Source organism: Tiliqua scincoides, chromosome 2 (genome assembly GCF_035046505.1).
Source record: "Tiliqua scincoides isolate rTilSci1 chromosome 2, rTilSci1.hap2, whole genome shotgun sequence".
NCBI lineage: Eukaryota > Metazoa > Chordata > Lepidosauria > Squamata > Scincidae > Tiliqua > Tiliqua scincoides.
In genome coordinates, this window is record NC_089822.1 from 21,177,457 (window position 1) to 21,196,415 (window position 18,959).

General features: G+C 44.8%; 2 protein-coding genes across 2 annotated transcripts in view; both read left to right on the forward strand.

The window, feature by feature from the left end:
- The first annotated feature begins 538 nt into the window (after nt 1-538).
- The window catches only part of ITGA1 (integrin subunit alpha 1), a 91,437-nt gene continuing 73,016 nt past the window's right edge, over nt 539-18,959 (forward strand). The window contains exon 1 of the mRNA XM_066613849.1: nt 539-800. Coding sequence (XP_066469946.1) covers nt 734-800 — 67 coding nt within the window. The 5' untranslated portion in view covers nt 539-733. The remainder of the gene's footprint in view (nt 801-18,959) is intronic.
- Nucleotides 7,573-11,613, forward strand: PELO (pelota mRNA surveillance and ribosome rescue factor). The gene is made up of 2 exons (XM_066613851.1): nt 7,573-8,725; nt 10,813-11,613. The coding sequence occupies exons 1-2, from the start codon at nt 8,000-8,002 to the stop codon at nt 11,242-11,244; spliced, it is 1,158 nt and encodes a 385-aa protein (XP_066469948.1). The 5' UTR covers nt 7,573-7,999; the 3' UTR covers nt 11,245-11,613.

An 18,959-nucleotide genomic window follows, 5' to 3' on the forward strand; every position in this document is an offset into this window, starting at 1 on the left:
TTAAGCAGATAAGGACCTTTTTCCCTCTACAAAGTGTTGTATTGGTATATATGTTACAGTGCAGAACAAACACATTTTTAAGAAGTGATGTAAGTGGAGTAAAATTAGATCAACAAAGGGCAGCCTCAATTTGGAAGTGCCTTGAAATCTGGATTTAATGCACATTTCTTACATAGACTTTTGCTTTGTATCTTATGAGAAAGAAAGCCTTGAAGAGCACAATTTAATAAGAGGAAGGGGGAAATACAGCATCAAAGTGCTGTTCCAAAAACCTGCCTTCTCACTGACAGTATTTGGTAAAGTTTGGCTGGTAGCTGGAGCCACCCATTAATTATAAGCCTGCAGATGTCCCTTTAAGGTTTGCTTTGCAGCCTGCCGCTTTCAGCCTAAACACTAGCTGTTAAAGATCTGACTTTATTTGTACATGTCTCTCCGCTCTGGGATCTTGCCACGTGGGGGTTTCAAAGGCTCAGCGCCCACTTGGGATAGAACAGGGAGTGGGAGCTAGGGAGAGGGGCCACAATTCATCTTGATTTGTGGGGGGGGGGGGAACTTAAAGGATTTGAACAACAAACAGGAAATGCCTGGCTCGGCTGCTGGAAATGCAGAAGAGGACCAGAAGCAGCCAGAGGAGCAGTGCTGTGAAGTTAGCAGGGCTTTGTGACCAAGAGAGCCACTGGTGCTTCTCATCTGTACATTTTTTCCTGCACGGGTTCTTTTTTGTACTTCAGCCATGGGCTTCTGCTCCCTCAGTCTCAGCAGTGTTCCAGGTGTCGCTGTTCCATTCTTGGTACTGACAGGTGAGAACATCTCTTCTTATTTCTGAAGTTTTCACATCTGCCAGACTTGGAAGGAGAGAGGCTCTCTCTCTCCTTTTGAAGCTCCCCAGAATTGAGCAATTCATTATTCCCACTGCTTTCAGTCTGCCTCCTTTGGAGCCAATCCCTGAGAGTTTAAAGTCAACTTTACAGCCAGCGTCTCACGTTCTCTGTGACATGAGCTGTGATGTTCAACTGAAAACTAGGGAGGTAACAGAGTGGAAAATGCAAGATCATGAAACTAACAGATGGCTAAAGAAAAGAATAAATAGGTTGAGATTGTGCATTCATGCAAGCTTTCTGATTTTATATACCTTCAGTATTTTTCCCATAATTTTCACAGCCTATGCAAACTGCTAATTGCAGCAGAGATAAGGAAGGTGACTTGCTCTCTGGATCCAACATTGCAAACGAAACATGTGGTATTACTTCTATTTAAGGGTTTCATGTTCTTGAGGATTACTGAAAGCAACACAGATTTAGGGAAGTTTAGATTTTTCTAAAAGAAAACGATTTCTGTAGTGGAACTCGAGGAAATGGAAATGGGGGTGGGAGAGGGGAAATGCGAACAATGATAATTGCCCAATGCTTTGTGAGTCTCAGAGGCGCAGTTGTCTGGAAGTATGTAGGCGAGAAAAAAAGGGGGGAGTGTACTGTTGACAGAGGCTGAAAGTATACGGAAACCTTATAGAAATCATCCAAAGGGAAAAGGAAGACGTTTTTATGTTGTTGATGTCTTCTGTGATGTTTGACTGCAGTTCACAAATCACTTTCAACACAGTTTTATTGATTGAGACAACTATATAGGGTAAGTCATGTAAGTTTGCAACTTTTGCTTTTGCTCATAGGTTGTTCTTCAACATGAACACTTTCACGCCTGATTATAGTGATCCAGATTTACTAAGCAATGGTAGCACTTTGCACGCATACGTCATATTATTGCAACTTCCACACTTATAATCTAATATAGCATAATAATATCCGTTGAGCAGCCTACCTGTCTACCTGTATGCAGCCTGCCTACCTACCTACAAACCTATTTTAGTTTTCTATTTCTGGGCTTCTTTTGCACCCATCATAAGAATTCATACCAGCCACAAGTGTTAGATTAATTTACTGTGGGGAATGACCCTGAGCTCAGCATTTAAACACAAGGGCAGGCAAGCATTCAGGACAGTCTCTGTATAGTATCAGGCCATGTCCATATGCAAACTTTTGTCATAACCAACTTAAGCAAGGGTTTGCACATGTGCACACCCTCATATGCATCATACAACTTCATCACCTGATGACTGGTAGCTGAATTTTTAATTGACTCCTTTGAAGATAATTGCATTTGATATAACGTATGGAAATACAGAAACTCTGTTCTGGCATTTGTTTCTTGTATACAAAGTTATCAAATGAAGTTCTCTGACACTGAGTCAGATCACTGATAATTGAGCTTGACATTGCCTTTGCTGGTTGCGAGGGAGCCTACGCAAGCAGCAAAGGTAGGTGGGGGGAGGTGGGAGGGAGGCGTTCCTGGGCTGGGGGAGTGGGAGGCGGGGCTGGGATCCGGCAGTTATGCCAGATTCCAACCCCCATTCCCGGGGAGAACAGAGTGGCTTCAAGTTGCTCCGCTCTCCTCAGACTTGCGCCACATCAAGAGGTGGCACAAGTCCGAGGAGACCCATAGGGGCCAGTAGCCCTTACCCGGAAGTAAGGGGAAAAGTTTCCCCTTGCCTCTGGCTGGTCCGCTTATGGCCACTATCCTGCGCTGGATACAGTGCAAGTCTCTTGGCTTGCCTGTTCCAGCGCAGGATAGGATTGAGCCGTAAATCTCTTTTCTATGTAGAAACTGATATAGTTTGAACATACTGATGTTATCTCAGTGCGATGTAAAGAAAATACAGAACAAACATCATCACTTCCTTGGACGTCCTTACTGATTACACAGAAACAGAACACCTGATAAAATTACTTGATTATACACCATCTCTAAAACCATTAGTTAAAATACTTCTAAACATACTTAATTCTCATTGTGCATAAAGATGACTGAGGATTGCGCTATAGGTTTAATACATCTAACTTCCAATTTTTCCTTTCTCTCTTTGAAAAAACAATAAAGTCTAGAACAGGACTGTCATGTATTGTCCACTATAGCTTCTAGAGAGGCTGCAAAGCAAACTATAAACTTTCAATTTTAGTGATTTTCAAATATGATGGAACAGGAAAGGGTATGCCGCTGACATAAATGAAACTGTTTTAGAGTTCACATTCTGCTCTGAAACACAGAAGTTCTTCTAGGGAGAAAAAAAATAGGACAGGGAAAATCAGTTACTTGGCTTCTTTCTTAGTTCACGTTCTTAGAGGCACAATCCTAACCGGCTGCTGAGCTGGTGCAGTTGTCCCTGTGCCAGCTCAGAGTGTTGTAAAGATGCTGAAAGGCATGTTTGTGCCTACTAAAGAGCTGCCTGAGTCAGTGCAAAGACCCACACTGGCTCTGCAGTGCCAGATCCTGACCCTGTGCAAGGTGGTGCAGAAGATGGGAGGTGGCAGGAGGCGTTTTGCAGGCAGGGAGGGGCCACTCCTGGGTGAGAAGGTGGAATGGGGATGGGACCGGTGGTGGTGACACATGCCATATCCTAACCACTGTCCCTGGGCTGGGCAGTCCTACACAGGTTTCCCAGATTCCACCAGCTATATAGCTGGTGTGGATCTGAGAAGCCCCATAGAAATGGCTGGAGTTTTATGCAGGTTACACATCAACTCAAGACAACCTCCAGCCACCTCCTAAGCCACACAGGATAAAGCGCAGGCCATGCAGCCTGGTTGCACCAGCACAGTTTACGCTTGGGTTGTCACCTACATGCCCAATATTTTTCTTTGAACTGAAATAGTTGATGTTGTGTGCTGTCAGTAAAATGACTTACTACTTTAAGAAACATTGAATAGATATTTGATTTGCATACAACTGACTACTTTTGAAAAACTTCTACCATCTGTTTTTAAGAAAGCCTTTCCCCCATTTTTTTCTACTATTTAGCAAGTACTTCTGTCCCTATGTGACAGAAATAATCCAGCAATGTCTTGCTATTTTGTAACAGGGAAAATTTCACAATTGCTTTACAGTTTTGATGGATCTGACTTTAAAGAGAGATCATTACATTTACAGTTAGCCATCTGTCATACTGATGTTTGACATCAAGCATTCCAACACATTTGAATAAATACCCTTTCTATTTTCAAAGACAGCCTACAGCACAAATCCTACGTACTCCTACTTAGAACAAAGTTATATTATATTCAATGAGACTTAGGGCGCAATCCTGCCCTTGACTTGGGTTGGCACAAGTCTCTTGCGCCAGCCCAAGAGGGCCGCATAAGGCACGTTTGCGCATCCTCAGGGGGAAGCTGGGCCGACGCTCTGAGAAGCTCCAGCCTGCAGAGGCTGATGGAATCCTCCGCACCAGCTTCCTTCCAGCACCTTGCATCAGCTTGATGTGCCGACACAAGGACGAAAGATAGGCGGGGGAAGCATTCCTGGGTGAGGGTGGCCCTGGGGGCAGGCAGGTGGGGAGCAGGAAGTGGGGCTGGGATCTGGCAGTTATGCCAGATCCCAACCCCCGTTCTTGGGGAGAACAGAGAGGCCTCAAGGGGTGGCACAAGTCTGAAGAGACCCATAGGTGCCAGCAGCCCTTACCCGGAGGTAAGGGGAAATGTTTCGCCTCTGGCTGAGCTGCTTGTGGCCGCAATCCTGCGCTGAATACAGCGCAAGCCTCTTGGCTTGCCTCTTCCAGCGCAGGATAAGATTGTGCCCTTAGTCTCAGGGAAGTGTGCATAGAATTGCAGTCTATGTCAGTTCCAGTGCCGCAAGCATGCTTTTCGGCCATAGCTTGGCCACCACCGCAAATGGTCAGCGGCAGTAGCCAGATGATAGCGGCCTCCGTGAAAGCCCTGGCACCGGTTGGGGGGCAGATGGAATGGGGTGGATAGTGTTGAGGTATGTCAAGGGTGGGAACAGTTATTGGTGATAGTTTCACCGATACCCTATCCCTCTTCCTGGCCTTGACCAGCTACCAGGGTCCACTTGAACTTGTGCCAGCAAAATCGCTCATGTAGGTCCATGTAGACCCAGTAGGGTAGCAGAGGCTTACCCCAAGGCACCGGAGACAATCTCAAGGAGACATCCATGACTGCCCCTTCCCACAGCATGCAGTGAGTGGTCCAGTGGTGTTGCTACCTTGGCAGGATGGAATTTCGATTATTTATTTATTTCCCACTTTATCTTCCAAGTGGGCATTCAAAGTGGCTATGTGCTTAAGAGTAGCTAATCTGAACACTTTTTTTTTTTTTTTGCCAAACAGTGTGTATGAAATAAGCTGGATAAGGGGAAAGCTTTGACGTATTTAGTTATAAAGAGTGGTTGCTTGTGTTTAACATTTCTCTTACACTTCTGTAAGCCTCCCACTCCACAATGGGGCCTGAGCCAAATTCAAGAAGGGGAGGAGAGGCTATGAAACAAGGGGTAGGATATATCATGGATCCATTCATCCTGCAGTCTCCTCACCCCTGTTCCTCCCTCCTCACTGCCAACCTCCACTTCCACCACTGCCTGACTTGCTTTGGCAGGCATGGCAGGAACAGGCAACAGCCAGTGAGTTCTCTGCACACTTCTGGCTGCCATTCTGCAACAATGAAAATGTGTTCCAGTGTTGCAACTCGCTGCAGCTGGTAGTCTAGTCCTGGATAGGACTGGGCTGTCATTCTGTCTCAGACTAACCAACTTCACAGGGTTGCTGTGTTGGGGAGAGGGAGAACAGAGAATCAGTTGACACCACCCTCAGCTCTTTGGAGCAAAGGCCAGATGAAAACTAAATTTCAAAAATGTACTCCCAACAAATTGGCAGATGCTTGTTTTCCCAGTCATTTGAGTTCACTTGAACTCCCTTGAGAGTCAGGGTGTCTAGGAAACTTGCTCAGCCAGCCCCTATTGATTTCGCAGTTCCTGCATGATAATGATGCAGAAATTCATTTGGCAACTCTGCAGTGGTTCTTTCCTCTTTCACAGTTCTGCTTTACAGCACACTGAAGAGAAGGATGTACAAAACAGCTGCTCTTCCACTTAAACTGGAGCATCACCATTGCACGCCATGTGATTTTTCACATGGGAACTTTTTCACAGTCCCCAAGGACTGTGAAAAAGAAGTGATCTTTGTGTCAGGACCTGGAAATTCCACCCCAGTCAGGGCCCATGAGAGGGGGGTAAAGGGGGTAAATTGTATCTGGGCCCAGGGTCAAAAAGGGGGCCCAGGAGCCAAAGAAGGGGGGGCCAGAACCTTTCTAGGATCTTAAGTTTTCTGATCTCACCTGCCTTTGTGGGATGCTGGGGGCGCTACTGTGGGCATAGTAGTGGTTGCTACCTTAAACCATATGCACCCTGCTGAGGAATGCATACACAACACTCCTCAACAGTGTCAAATCTGGGAGAAAACTGGCCTGCTACAGTAGCTCTTTAGCTAGTGGATCCGCCTATCATGAAGGAGTGAACAGGAGCTCAGGGACAGAGCTGCAGAAGGAAGTTTTGATACAGAAAGGACACTTTTCCACTCTAATGTGAGCCTAAATACAGCGGTGCTAATTTTCTGCAATGACTTTCTATATTTAAAAGATTTTAAAGAATGTGTTTGGTATTTCCCATTACTGTATCTACCTTCTGATGCTGTGTGGGCTGGTAAACCTGGGCTCCGAAAAAGGAAGTCCAGCAGACCTGGGCTCCTGAGACTATTCTGGCTGTTGCCACCCTCCTCCACTCTGCCCCCCCCTTTGGGAAGGGGTCCAAAAAAACCTTTGTACCCCCTGATAAAATTCCTCTCAGAGGCCCTGACCTGGGTTAGAATCTAAGAAGAGCCCCACTGGATCCGGCCCAGGGCCCTTCTAGTCCAGCCTCCTGTATCCCACAGTGGCCCCACCAGATGCCTCAGGGAGCACCGAAGACAACAAGAGGCCTGCATCCTGGTGCCCTCCCTTGCACCTGGCACTCTGAGGTAGCCCAATTCCAAAATCAGGAGGTTGCATATGCCCATCGTGGCTTGTAACCCATGAGGGATTTTTCTTCCAGGAATCTGTCCAATCCCCTTTTAAAGGCACCCAGGCCAGACGCCATCACCACATCCACATCCTGTGGCAAGGAGTTCCACAGACCAATGACATGCAAGGATAAAGAAATATTTCAACATTGGGTAAAGCCATTTCTGCCCAGATGCCGTCACCGCATCACGCGGCAGGGAGTCCCACAGATGCCGTAACCGAATCACGCGGCAGGGAGTCCCACAGACTATGCGCTGGGTACAGAAATATTTCCTTTAGTCCTGACTCTCCCCACACTCCATTCCCTCAGTGGAGGCCCCTGGTGCTGGGGTTGTGTGTGATGTCCTCTGGGCCAGGTGCCATCACCACGTCCTGTGGCAGGGAGTTCCACAGGCCACTAACACGCTGGGCCAGTCCGTTCCTCTGTCCTGACTCTCCCCACACAGTTTCAGTGGAGGCCCCCTGGACCTGATGCTGTGTGAGGGAAATGATGTCTCGCCCTCCCGCTCTCATCCATACTGCGCATGCGCCCCTCAACTCCCTAGAGCCCAGATTTCTGCCCAACGCCGACGCCTCCCTTATGCGCATGCGTCATGCTCTCGCGCTGCTTGCGTTTAAGCGCTCGGAGCCTCCCACCCCTCCCATTCAGGCTGACGCATCACCGTGTTGCTACGGTACGCATGCGCACTGCGTACGCTCCGTAACGGCAGGCGAGGACAGAGTGACGCGCGAGCGCACTGCTCCCTTTTATCGGCTTGCGCATGCGCGTTTCGGAGCGGCGTGGAGGGGCGGCTGTTGGTCGCTACGCTCGAAAGGGGATGGAGAGGTTGGCTGTGCTGGGTACCAGGGAGCGTTTCGTTCTCCTGATTGGCTGACGAGGACTTCCGGTTTCCCCCCCGCGTTCCTTCCGGCCCCAGGTGAGGGCCGGGTGGCTGCTCTTCTCTCATACCCCCCTCCTGTCTCATAGGCCTGGTGTGTCTCCTTCCCCCCCAGGCCTGAGTTTGGTCCTTGGAGGTGCCCACCTGCCCTTCTTGGAGGGTGGAGGCCTGTGAGGGAGGAGGGGGAGGAGTGCCCTGCTGCAGTGGCAGGGGCCAGGCTGGGCCAGGATGAAGCTGGTGCGGAAGGACATTGAGAAGGACAACGCCGGGCAGGTGACGCTGATCCCCGAGGACCCCGAGGATATATGGCACACCTACAACCTCCTGCAGGTGGGCGACAGCCTGCGGGCCTCCACTATCCGCAAGGTGCAGACCGAGTCCTCCACAGGCAGCGTGGGCAGCAACCGCATCCGCACCACCCTCACGCTCTGTGTGGAGACCATCGACTTTGACTCCCAGGCCTGCCAGCTGAGGGTCAAGGGCACCAACATCCAGGAGAACGAGTATGTCAAGATGGGGGCTTACCACACCATTGAGCTGGAGCCCAACCGACAGTTCACCCTGGCCAAGAAGCAGTGGGACAGCGTGGTGCTGGAGAGGATCGAGCAGGCCTGCGACCCGGCTTGGAGTGCCGACGTGGCTGCTGTTGTGATGCAGGAAGGGCTGGCCCATGTCTGTCTGGTCACCCCCAGCATGACCATCACCCGGGCCAAGATCGAAGTGAACATCCCTCGGAAGCGCAGAGGGAACTGCACTCAGCACGACCGAGCTCTGGAGAGATTCTATGAGCAGGTGATGCAGGCAATTCAGCGCCACATCAACTTTGAGATCGTGAAATGCGTCCTTGTGGCCAGCCCAGGCTTCGTGAGGGAGCAGTTCTGCGACTACATGTTCCAGCAAGCTGTCAAGACAGACAACAAGCTTCTGCTAGAGAATCGCTCCAAGTTCTTGCAGGTAAAGAGAACTCAAAGTTCTAGGCAGAACATGGAAAGAGTAATCATCGGGGTGGGCAGACTTCCAACTTTAGGGCTCCTGGACCTTTAACAATTGTGTAGGAGAGAGAATTTCAGCAGGTGCAGCTTGTCAACTGTGCGATGACAATTGTTATACAATTGTTAAAGCCCAGAAGCCCTAAAGTTGGAAGTTTGCCCACTCCTGCATTATAGGATGGAGTTACATAGGATATATAAATTGAACCTTCCTCTCCCCTTTTTTTAAAATTATGGCCTGTTTGGGTGGACAAAATCATACTGGATGGACAGGTCTCTTTCTTTGAAAGGCTCACCATGGAACGCTTCAATCTATGCATGATTATTTTGAAGCAAGCACCATTAAATTCAGTGGCACTTGCCTTTGTGTGGGATTGGTTAGAATTGATTCATACATCAAGTAGAAAAATAAGGTAAACTAGCAGGAAAGGTATTAATGTTCGGTAAACTCAGGGCCCAGTCCTGTCCAGCTTTTCAGTTCTGATGCAGCTGTAATGCAGCACAAAGGTAAGCAAACAAATGTTCTCTTACCTTGAGGAGGCCTCTGTGACTGCTTTCCTTCACCACAGCATGCAGCACATGCCCCATTGGCACAACTGTATCCGTGTTGGATGGGATTAGGCCTACTGTAAACTAACTTACACAGCATCAGGGAATTGGCTCACAGTCCCATTATGCTCAGTTCTACTGACAATGGCTCTTCAAGTTGTCAGGCAGAGAGCCATTTTTGCCAGCTTGCTCCTGTGCTCCTTGGAGGCATAAGAAATTGAACCTTCTCTATCAGTGTCACTGAGGTATCGTTCTTCAGTGGTAAAATATAAGTATAAAATAGTCTAGACTGGTTGAAGAAACTGGATTATCTGTATGAACCTAGCATCCTGTTAGTGAATCACTAAGGGTGCAAAGTGTAACACTCTTCAACATTTATTTAAACTGAACATTTTATTAAGTGTATAAATCCAAATGAAAAGTTAAGTATCATTTTCTAGTGCGGTCAGGTTCAACCATATAATATTGTATGTGATATCACTATCATTCAGATTGCATACAGTCTCTTAAGAGTACTAAAGCTTGTGACTTAAGAAGTAATAAACTAATCTTAATATAACTTTGCAACATGCTTGACTAAATATTGCTCTTAGCAGAGCTCCAAATCTTCTGAATTTTGTGGCACATAAAGTCATGATTGATCTACAAATGATTAGTGCATTTTTGAAGGGGGGAAAAATAGAAAGCAGGCTGAACATATAGCTTTCTCAGGGTTTAAAGCATATAGCTTTCTCAGGATTTAAGATTCTTAAACTAGTTATGTGAATGAAATTTTTTAATATTTAACCCCAAATGTCAATAGGGTGTATCTATCTTTGAAGTAATGTTCAATATATTTATTTAGTTAGACTCCATTCATATTCCATAATATACTTTCATTTATTTATCCATGACAGCTTCTTATATGTTCCCAGCTATCAGGTGCCAAATTGAATATTTATTAGTATTAGTATTATTATACTATTTTTCAACAAAAAATTCACAAACTGGTTTACAGAAAAAATCAAATAACTAATGGCTCCCTGTCCTAAAAGGGCTCACAATCTAAAAAGATGCAACATCAACAGTCAGCCACCAGAAAAGACACTGCTGAGGTAGGCGGGCCAGTTACTCTCCCCCTGCTAAATAAAAGAGGAGCACCCACTTGAAAAAGTGCCTATTAACCAGTTAGCAGGGTTATAATATAATATATGAAAGATGCCTGGGCCTAAGGATGGTGAGCAGCCAGTGAGGGTGCATCTTTACATTTGCTAGCTCTTGCATTTCATATGGAGAGTACCGTAACTATTTTTCAGACTGGTTTTTTCTTTCAGATTGGTTTTTTTCTTCCATTAGTCATCATATTTGTCTTCCATTTAAACCTTTTAGGTAGAAGAGATCGGTTATTGGGGGTTGTCTCTTTCAAGGAACTCAGAGTTCAGGATTTTGATAAATTTTCTAATAGAAAGCAAATCATTATCAGAAGCGGTCAGCATATTTTTTATGTAATTTGTCTTACCCTAGGTACACTCTTCCTCTGGACATAAATATGCCTTGAAAGAAGCTCTGTGTGACCCAGCTGTGACTAGTCGACTTGCCGATACTAAAGCAGCTGGTGAGGTCAAAGCCTTAGATGATTTCTACAAGATGCTACAAAATGAGCCTGACCGAGCTTTTTATGGTCTCAAGCATGTGGAAAAGGCCAATGAAGCCATGGCCGTTGATATTTTATTGATCAGTGATGAACTTTTTAGGCATCAAGATGTAGCAACTCGCAGTCGGTATGTACGGCTAGTGGATGGTGTGCGTGAAAACATGGGTACTGTTCGCATCTTCTCTAGCCTTCATGTGTCTGGAGAGCAACTTGGGCAGCTGACTGGAGTAGCCGCCATTCTGCGTTTTCCTGTTGCTGAGCTGTCTGACCAGGAGGATGAATCTAGTTCTGAAGAAGATTGACGATGGGGTCCTCATATACCCTTTTTCTATCATGTAGTAAGACTTCTACAACAGCTTGAATCCCTTCTCTCCAATATTATAAGCCTCTGTCATTTGCCTTACAGATAATTCTTTGAGAACACTGTTTTGAATTGCCTCATGGTGTGGGTTTCTAAGGCAGTCTCACTGCAGCACATTATTTATATATTTCTTTTGCTATGGTGCTGAAAATTATGGCTGTCGTAATCTCCTAGTAAAACTTAACTGACATTGAAGTCAACTTTGTCTCTGCAGCTGCGCTTCAAATTGAACACCACGGCTAATCAGCAAACAGTACTGGTATTTTGTCGAATGTGCACAAAAAATAAAATAAACCAAACTATGAAAGAAGATGTTCTTTAGTACTGACTTCATTTTGCAATAATATTCCACATCCTCTAGCCTTTGCAGAATGTACATTATAAGACTAGTGGTAAATTTAATTAGTAAGTAGGGATAAATTTGCAATAACATGACATGAATGTAAACTTGTGCATATGTGCAATGTTTTTCATGAACAGCATTCCACAATTGTTGGCAGGCTTTGCTCATCAAGCCACAATTGTAATCATGTTCACAAAGCAGCTCTTCCCCCCCACCCCCACAGTGTTTCCTTTTCCTGCTCTGGTGCAAGGGAGGGAAGCTTGGAACGGCTTCCTATCCATGCCCTATTGACACTTCAGTAGAGTGCAGGCTACAGCCCACTCCCAGCACTCTCGTCTCTTACGGAGAGGAATTTGACTGCGTGCAGCAAAGACATCCAGGGTGCCTTTTCTGCACACAGCTGAAGCTCACCACACTCCACAAGATCTACTCACCATAGCAGTGACCAAAATTGTGGAAGCCTTCTTATGGGCATTTGTTAATAGGTGGAGGAAGTTATGTGTGACCCACCTTTGAGCTGTCCACATTGGATACCATAGTTCTGAACATATTTAATTGTAACAATGTCCGTTTTTCTCATGGCCTTCCTATAATGCAGTTGTTAGAGAATAGTATCACTTCAAGCAAACTGTTGCATTTCAATAACATGTTGGCAACAGGACTTTATTTTTGAAAATTTTGTTAATCTTGCTCAGGTGGCTTAATAGTTTATCTCAGTGTTCTTCAACCTGTGGGTCACAAATTAATGGGGTCACGAAGGCTCATTTGAGGAGCTGCAGAAACCTTTCAAGCCTGTGCAAAAGAAGGCTTTGATCCATTTCAGTAATGGTACTTCCTTATGAAAACTTGAGTTCTTGATATAATCTTGCGCAACCTTTTCTCTCTGTCTTGCCCTAAGGCCAGCCCTTATTAAACTGTTATCTTACAGTGTTGTGAAGACTGAGGAGGTAGAGGGAAATGGGGCAGGCAGGGGTGGGTAGATTGGATTTTGGGGGGAGGGGCAGGATCAGCATTGTGTCCTTGGTTTTCTCGTTCTTTATTAATTGGGTTGTGGCATGAAAAATGTTGAAGATTACTGGTTTATCTTATTAGGAAATAGGAACTGATAAAGCAAGCAGACAACTGAACAAAATTAAGCAATGTGCAATTGCTTAATTAAGCAATGATGCAATTGTGAGGAGTTTCAGAAGGATCTCTCCAAACTGGCAGAATGGGCAGCAAAATGACAGATGCGTTTCAATGTAAGTGTAAAGTCATGCACATTGGGGCAAAAAATTGAAACTTCACATATAGGCTAATGGGTTCTGAGCTGTCTGTGACAGATCAGAAGAGAGATCTTGGGGTGGTGGTGGACAGGTCAATGAAAGGGTCGGCACAATGTGCGGCGGCAGTGAAGATGGCCATTTCTATGCTTGGGATCATTAGAAAACGTATTGAGAACGAAACAGCTAATATTATAATGCCGTTGTACAAATCAATGGTAAGCCCACACCTGGAGTATTGCGTCGAGTTCTGGTCGCCACATTTCAAAAAGGAAATAGTGGAAATGGAAAAGTTGCAAAAGAGAGTGACTAAGATGGTTACTGGGCTGGGTTACCTTCCTTATGAGGAAAGGCTATGGCGGTTGGGCCTCTTCAGCCTAGAAAACAGGCACCTGAGGGGGGACATGATTGAGACATACAAAATTATGCACGGGAAGGATAGAGTGGATAGAGAGATGCTCCTTACACTTTCATATAATGCCAGAACCAGGGGACAGTCACTAAAATTGCGTGTTGGGAGAGTTAGGACAGACAAAAGAAAATATTTATTTACTCAGCGTGTGATTGGTCTGTGGAACTCCTTGCCTCAGGATGTGGTGACAACATCTGGCCTAGATGCCTTTAAAAGGGAATTGGACAAATTTCTGGAAGAAAAATCCATTATAGGTATGTGTGTATGTGCAACCTCCTGATTTTAGAAATGGGCTATGTCAGAATGCCAGATGCAAGGGATGGCACCAGGATGCAGGTCTCTTGTTATCTGCTGTGCTCCCTGGGGCATTTGGTGGGCCACTGTGAGATACAGGAAGCTGGACTAGATGGGTCTATGACCTGATCCAGTAGGGCTGTTCTTATGTTCTTAATGCATTTGCGGGAGGGTGGTGAGTAGGAAAAAGACATCTTTGTTCCTAATGAGCAATCTACGAATATAGATAAGAATCTTTTCTGCTCCTACACACAAGTGGTGTGATTCCACAAATTCAAAGCTGGTAGGTACTGTGTGTGCACTTAATATTTTCAGACTAGGGTGCCGATCTCTTTTACTGAACTTTGCTTCTAGAAGATTACCAGAAGTATTGAGGCAGCTAATTTTCTGTATGTCCCTGATTAACATGTAATTACACCTCAGTGCCTCTGGATTAATTTGCATATTTCTGCACTGTACTGTACCTTTATTGGAATCAACTAATGTTTAGTATAGAAGTTGCAAATTTTATGGTCACATCAGTATCTTCCTCAGTTTAGATTCTAATTAAAAATGTCACTTTTCCAGGTATTGGTGTTTTCACAGGCAGCCCAAACCTTCACACAGGCAGTGCTGCTTGTTTGCACTGCCCAGGCAATGGCTGTTGCAAACATGCGGCATGTTACAGTGACTGGGAGGCCCGCACCTGTCCACGCTGGGCCCCCTCACTGGCAGGATGATGAAGAGTAGCAGCAGGTGATATGTAAACTGTGAGGACGGGGTTTTCTAGGCAGGGGGAAAGGCAGACCATGGGGTGGTTCAGGCTGCCGTGGATCCTGTCCTTCCCTCCCAAGTCTGAAAAGCCCAACATGGGCTACAGCAATTTTGCTGGTTCAGATCTGAGTAGATCCATAGGGACTGCGAGTGAGGGGGAGTGGAGGCACTACATGGGGTAAGGGACCATCAGTTCCCTTACTCTGAGGAAACCTCTGGCTGCTTCTCCAGGACACAGCAGCAGCCATTTCAGGCCTGCTGTTCCTTAGAGTAGGTGGGCAGTATAGGACTGGGCCTTAATTGGGTTCACAAGAGCTTGCCCTATGGATGGTCTATTGTTCCCATTTCTCTTATCCATAAACTGATTTCTTTCACATACACAAAGTCGGACAATAGTGTCAAAACATCAGAAAGCTTGCCTGGTTAGTACAATAATGCTGAATATCTTCAATCACAGAGCTAAGCAACGTTTCAAAGTATATTTTCTCAAATATGTTGTGTTGCTTTTAGAACTAAAGCTAGTCAGTTTGTTAATGTGACAGAATGCAACTTTTTCTTCTTTCTCCATATGAAATTTTATACTTCCAGTTCTGATAAATTATCTTTGAAAACAATTGGGTAATTAACTGGTTTTCTACTGTGTTATAACTGACTCTTGAGGATTACAGCAGGTAATGAACAGTGAACGAATGTTGTGCTCTTTTAACTGAAATTTCCGCAGAGAAAACCCAATTGTTCAGGTTTTATGAAGATTGCATTAGTTCTGTTAATGTGCTAAGCTTGTTGAAATGCATTTTAGTACTGGGAAGATGAAAAATGGGTTGCTTAGCCTCTTACCTGACATCTTGCATAAGGAGCTGTTTATTAAAGGTAGTTTAAGACTGCCAAGTCTTCTGGCTTTACTCATCTAATGCAGTTCCATAGTCTACTGGAGGAAGAATAGTGTTCAGTTTGCAAAAGGGCTAATGAACAAAGCCTCCTATTATAGTCAGTTGATGTAATAAAACTTTACTCCCCAAAGTAATGCTTTTTGAAAAATTGAGTGAATTCACATTTAGGTTTATTCAGTGCTCGATGAAATATAGTTATTGCAAAATGCTATACAGTATAAGCTTGTTTGCAGGGGAGGATGAGAGTCTCCTGAGTTAAATGCTTGTTGCCATTACCAGCTCTCTTTTTTCCTCTTCTTCCATATTGTACTATAAATGATAAGATGAAATATTAAGCATGGGTTCCTGAAGCATCTTTAGGTTTCCTTATATTCAAAATATCATCTCAAAGATTGTATTTCTCAAAATTCAGTTTAGGCCTCATTTGGTGACTTTGAACCATTGGATGTTCAGAACATTCTCAGGTTGTCTCTTTATGTATTCGTTGTAATGATAGCTAACAGATGTATGTGAGTGTTTGGCTATGTAATGCTGATGCTGTATAATGTGTGGTATAGCCCTTTAGAGTTGACAGGTATGGACTAAATCTAGATATCACTAGGCCTATTTTGGTCTCTGCCATGTTGCTATGAAAGAATGAGGAAAAACAAGATTCTTAGGTTATACCTTCTTATAATGCCAACTTGTATTAGGGCACAATCATAATCAGGTCTACTCAGAAGTAAGTCCTATTTTGTTCAACGGGGCTTACTCTCGGGAAAGTGTGGTTAGGATTGCAGTTTTAGTTACATAAGGACAGTGCAGACTCCAGGTTGCAGGGCCTATGGAGCAAAACCCTACACTTGAGTCCTTATGGCACTTTAGACCCCTGCTAGCTTACCACCAAGTGGGGAGGGAGAATTGTTGATTGCATATGGTGGCTTCTCCTCCTCTCACTCTGAGGGTAGGAGGAAAAGGAGGTGCAACCATGTATTGAAGAAAATGTCTTATTTCACTCTTGTCAGAGAACAGGAGTCCCGGTAAAATTCCTCCTTCTTGCCAAAAGCATTTGAAGACTGCACAGTGACATGACTACCAACCCAAGTTTCAATAGGTTTATTGTATGTTTTTACAAACCATAATCGGTGCACACAAAGTTATACAAACGAAAGACATTTGAACTCTTATTTCCTTAAACCAGCCACAAACCTCAAGTAATCTGATGGCCAGTCTGACACCTTTAGAGTGTGTATCAATCTCTTCCAAACTAGCAAGATGCTCAGTATGCAGAGGAGGCACAAATTCTAAGTAACCACTGGTTACCTATATTTATAGCCCCCATATTAACTTAAAACCTTGGGAACTTTCCCTTAGTAATTGGCCCCCTTCTTTTCCTAAGTGTATCTTGTTTCTTCCCATTTGAACTCTTCTTTCAGAACAAAATGTTCAGTCTAAGAAGTTCATTTAACTTTTCTTTTTCTCGTTTTTCTTAGTCTCCATCCTATTCTGATAGCCACCTTGTGGTTTTAGTATCCATTCAGAATGTGCAACTGGTTACTTCAGATCTTGTGGCTACCTTTTCAGTGATTATAAATATTGATGCAGCCTCCACCCTTAAGACCTAAAGTTTTGAGCTAAGTAAAGTTAAAAAGCCATTTTCTTATTGGGCTTATTTGGATAGTCAAGTAGCTGAGCAAGTTCAATTTTCTAGCATTCTGCCTTCAGCCAAGAGTTTTCCCTGCCTATGACACAGTTTTGTCTGTTTAGAAAGGGAAAAAAGCCTCAATTTAGACTGCAATCCTATACACACTTACTTAAGAACAATACCATTGAACTCAATGAGACTTCTGAGTAGGCATGCATATGATTGTGCTGTTAGTACTGTATTATCACTCTAACATAGCTGCAACCATTGCAAATAGCTGGACCCTCCAGTAAAGAAAGCCTTTGTTTGATGATGCTGAACAAAGCTTTGCAGTTATACGCGATCTAAATACAAGTCATGATTATTAAATTTGGAGCCCTTTTCAGGAACTTTAGTTCTGACTTGTTCTGCTGTATATGCTCTCCTTTCAATTCCTATTTTTGTTGTTGTTTGTTGGCAGTTGTTCAGAAAGTCAGCATCTTGTTTTGCGAAGATTAAAGATTAAGGGGAGGAAAGCTGACAGCAAAGTTAAACAAGAGTTCTTTTATGTCCTAGGAATAAATAGGCAGATTTAGATTCTTTGCTGAAAAGATTGAAAGCTTTGTCTAAGGGCTTAATGAAGAACTGGTGTTCGGCCAACTTAGAAATTAATAGGAACTCCAGTAGTGGCTTTTAAATATGGCAGTCCAGCTAACATGAATAGGACAAGGAGCCCAATCCAAAGATCTCCAGGGCTGCCAATGAGCATGCTCCAGCCAACAATCTCACATTATGCACTGGTTGCAGCCTTTAATGCCTTTAAAAGCAGCAGTCCCACACTGGGCACACTGCAGTGTTCTTTAGCCTGGACCTAATTGCTTGTCATTATGACAGGCAATGTGTGGGTGTGGCAGAAGGGTGAATATATTGCAAAGACCCTTGAGGTACAATGCGTCTTTGTACACTTCCATGCGCATGCACACACAAACATACAAGGTGGAAATGAGGGGTGATTCATCCAATGTTTTACCCTGCACATGCTCAATCTTGTCTGATCTCAAAAGCTAAGCAGGGTAAGGCCTGGTTAGTACTTGGATGGGAGACTGCCTGGGAATACCGGGTGCTGTAGGCTTATACCATAGTCTTTCGAGACTGAAGGTTGCCAACCAGACATTGAAGGCATGCTTTGTTCATGACAGTGTTGCCCCCAGGTAAAGAATTTTGTCTGCCTTAGGAGTGAATGGAAGTTATTGGGGGAAAAGTGAAAGAGTTTACTCTGAGACATTATCTGAGTTGCTGGCTCAAACCTGTTCTTGCCCCTGCTGCCACCTCTGCACTGCTTCCCCCTGTCCCCGAAAAAAGGCCCATCACTAGTTTCTTCAAATTTGGAAGTGTTTTCTTTGCACATAGTGTTAATTTTGTGAAAGACCCTTTATTATCTTTTACAGGCTTCCAGAGTTTGGCGGGGGGGGGGTGCGGTTTGGTAGCCACTGCTGTCACGTCCATGGGCTGCTACTGCTCTGGCAGTTTCTTTAAACTGGCCGTGTGGGTAGGCCGGCAATTTTCCACAGGTGTGCCGTGGCACATTGGTGTGCCGCAAAAGGTCCACAGGTGGGCCTGTGAAGCACAGTGAAAATAGCTGAAAATCTCTTCTGGGTTCTGTGGCTCTGTTACTGGGCAACTACCTGTAGACAGCCAGTTCCCCTGGCAACAGAGCTGCAGATCCCAGAAGAGTCTCCCAGAAGTCAGAAGTGACATCACAACAGGTAAAGACCACAGAGAAGACAACAGAGATTCATGTGACGAGAGAAGCTGAAAATCACTGGGGTAAGTGGATGTTGGGAGCATAGAGGTCCACTTCCAAGATCCTTCCTGCTCAACCAATTTAAAGGAAACAGTGCTGGAATAAGGAGGTGAATAGAATAACACCTTCACAAGGTGAGGTTGCGAAGAGAGTGATGCATGCATGGGTGGAGGAATTTGGCACTGCTCTGGATCAGCTTGGGCTAGGTATGGTTTCCAGTTAAACCTGTTAACAAGAACAAAACTGTTGAAGGGCCCAATTCTATCCATTTTTCTAGCACCAGTGCAGCCGCAAT

Excerpts from the sequence above, each read along its gene's own strand:
- PELO (XM_066613851.1), top strand. The coding sequence starts at position 8,000 with ATGAAGCTGGTGCGGAAGGACATTGAGAAGGACAACGCCGGGCAGGTG. Across the intron at positions 8,726-10,812 it reads ATCGCTCCAAGTTCTTGCAG|GTACACTCTTCCTCTGGACA; the intron begins GTAAAGAGAACT and ends GTCTTACCCTAG.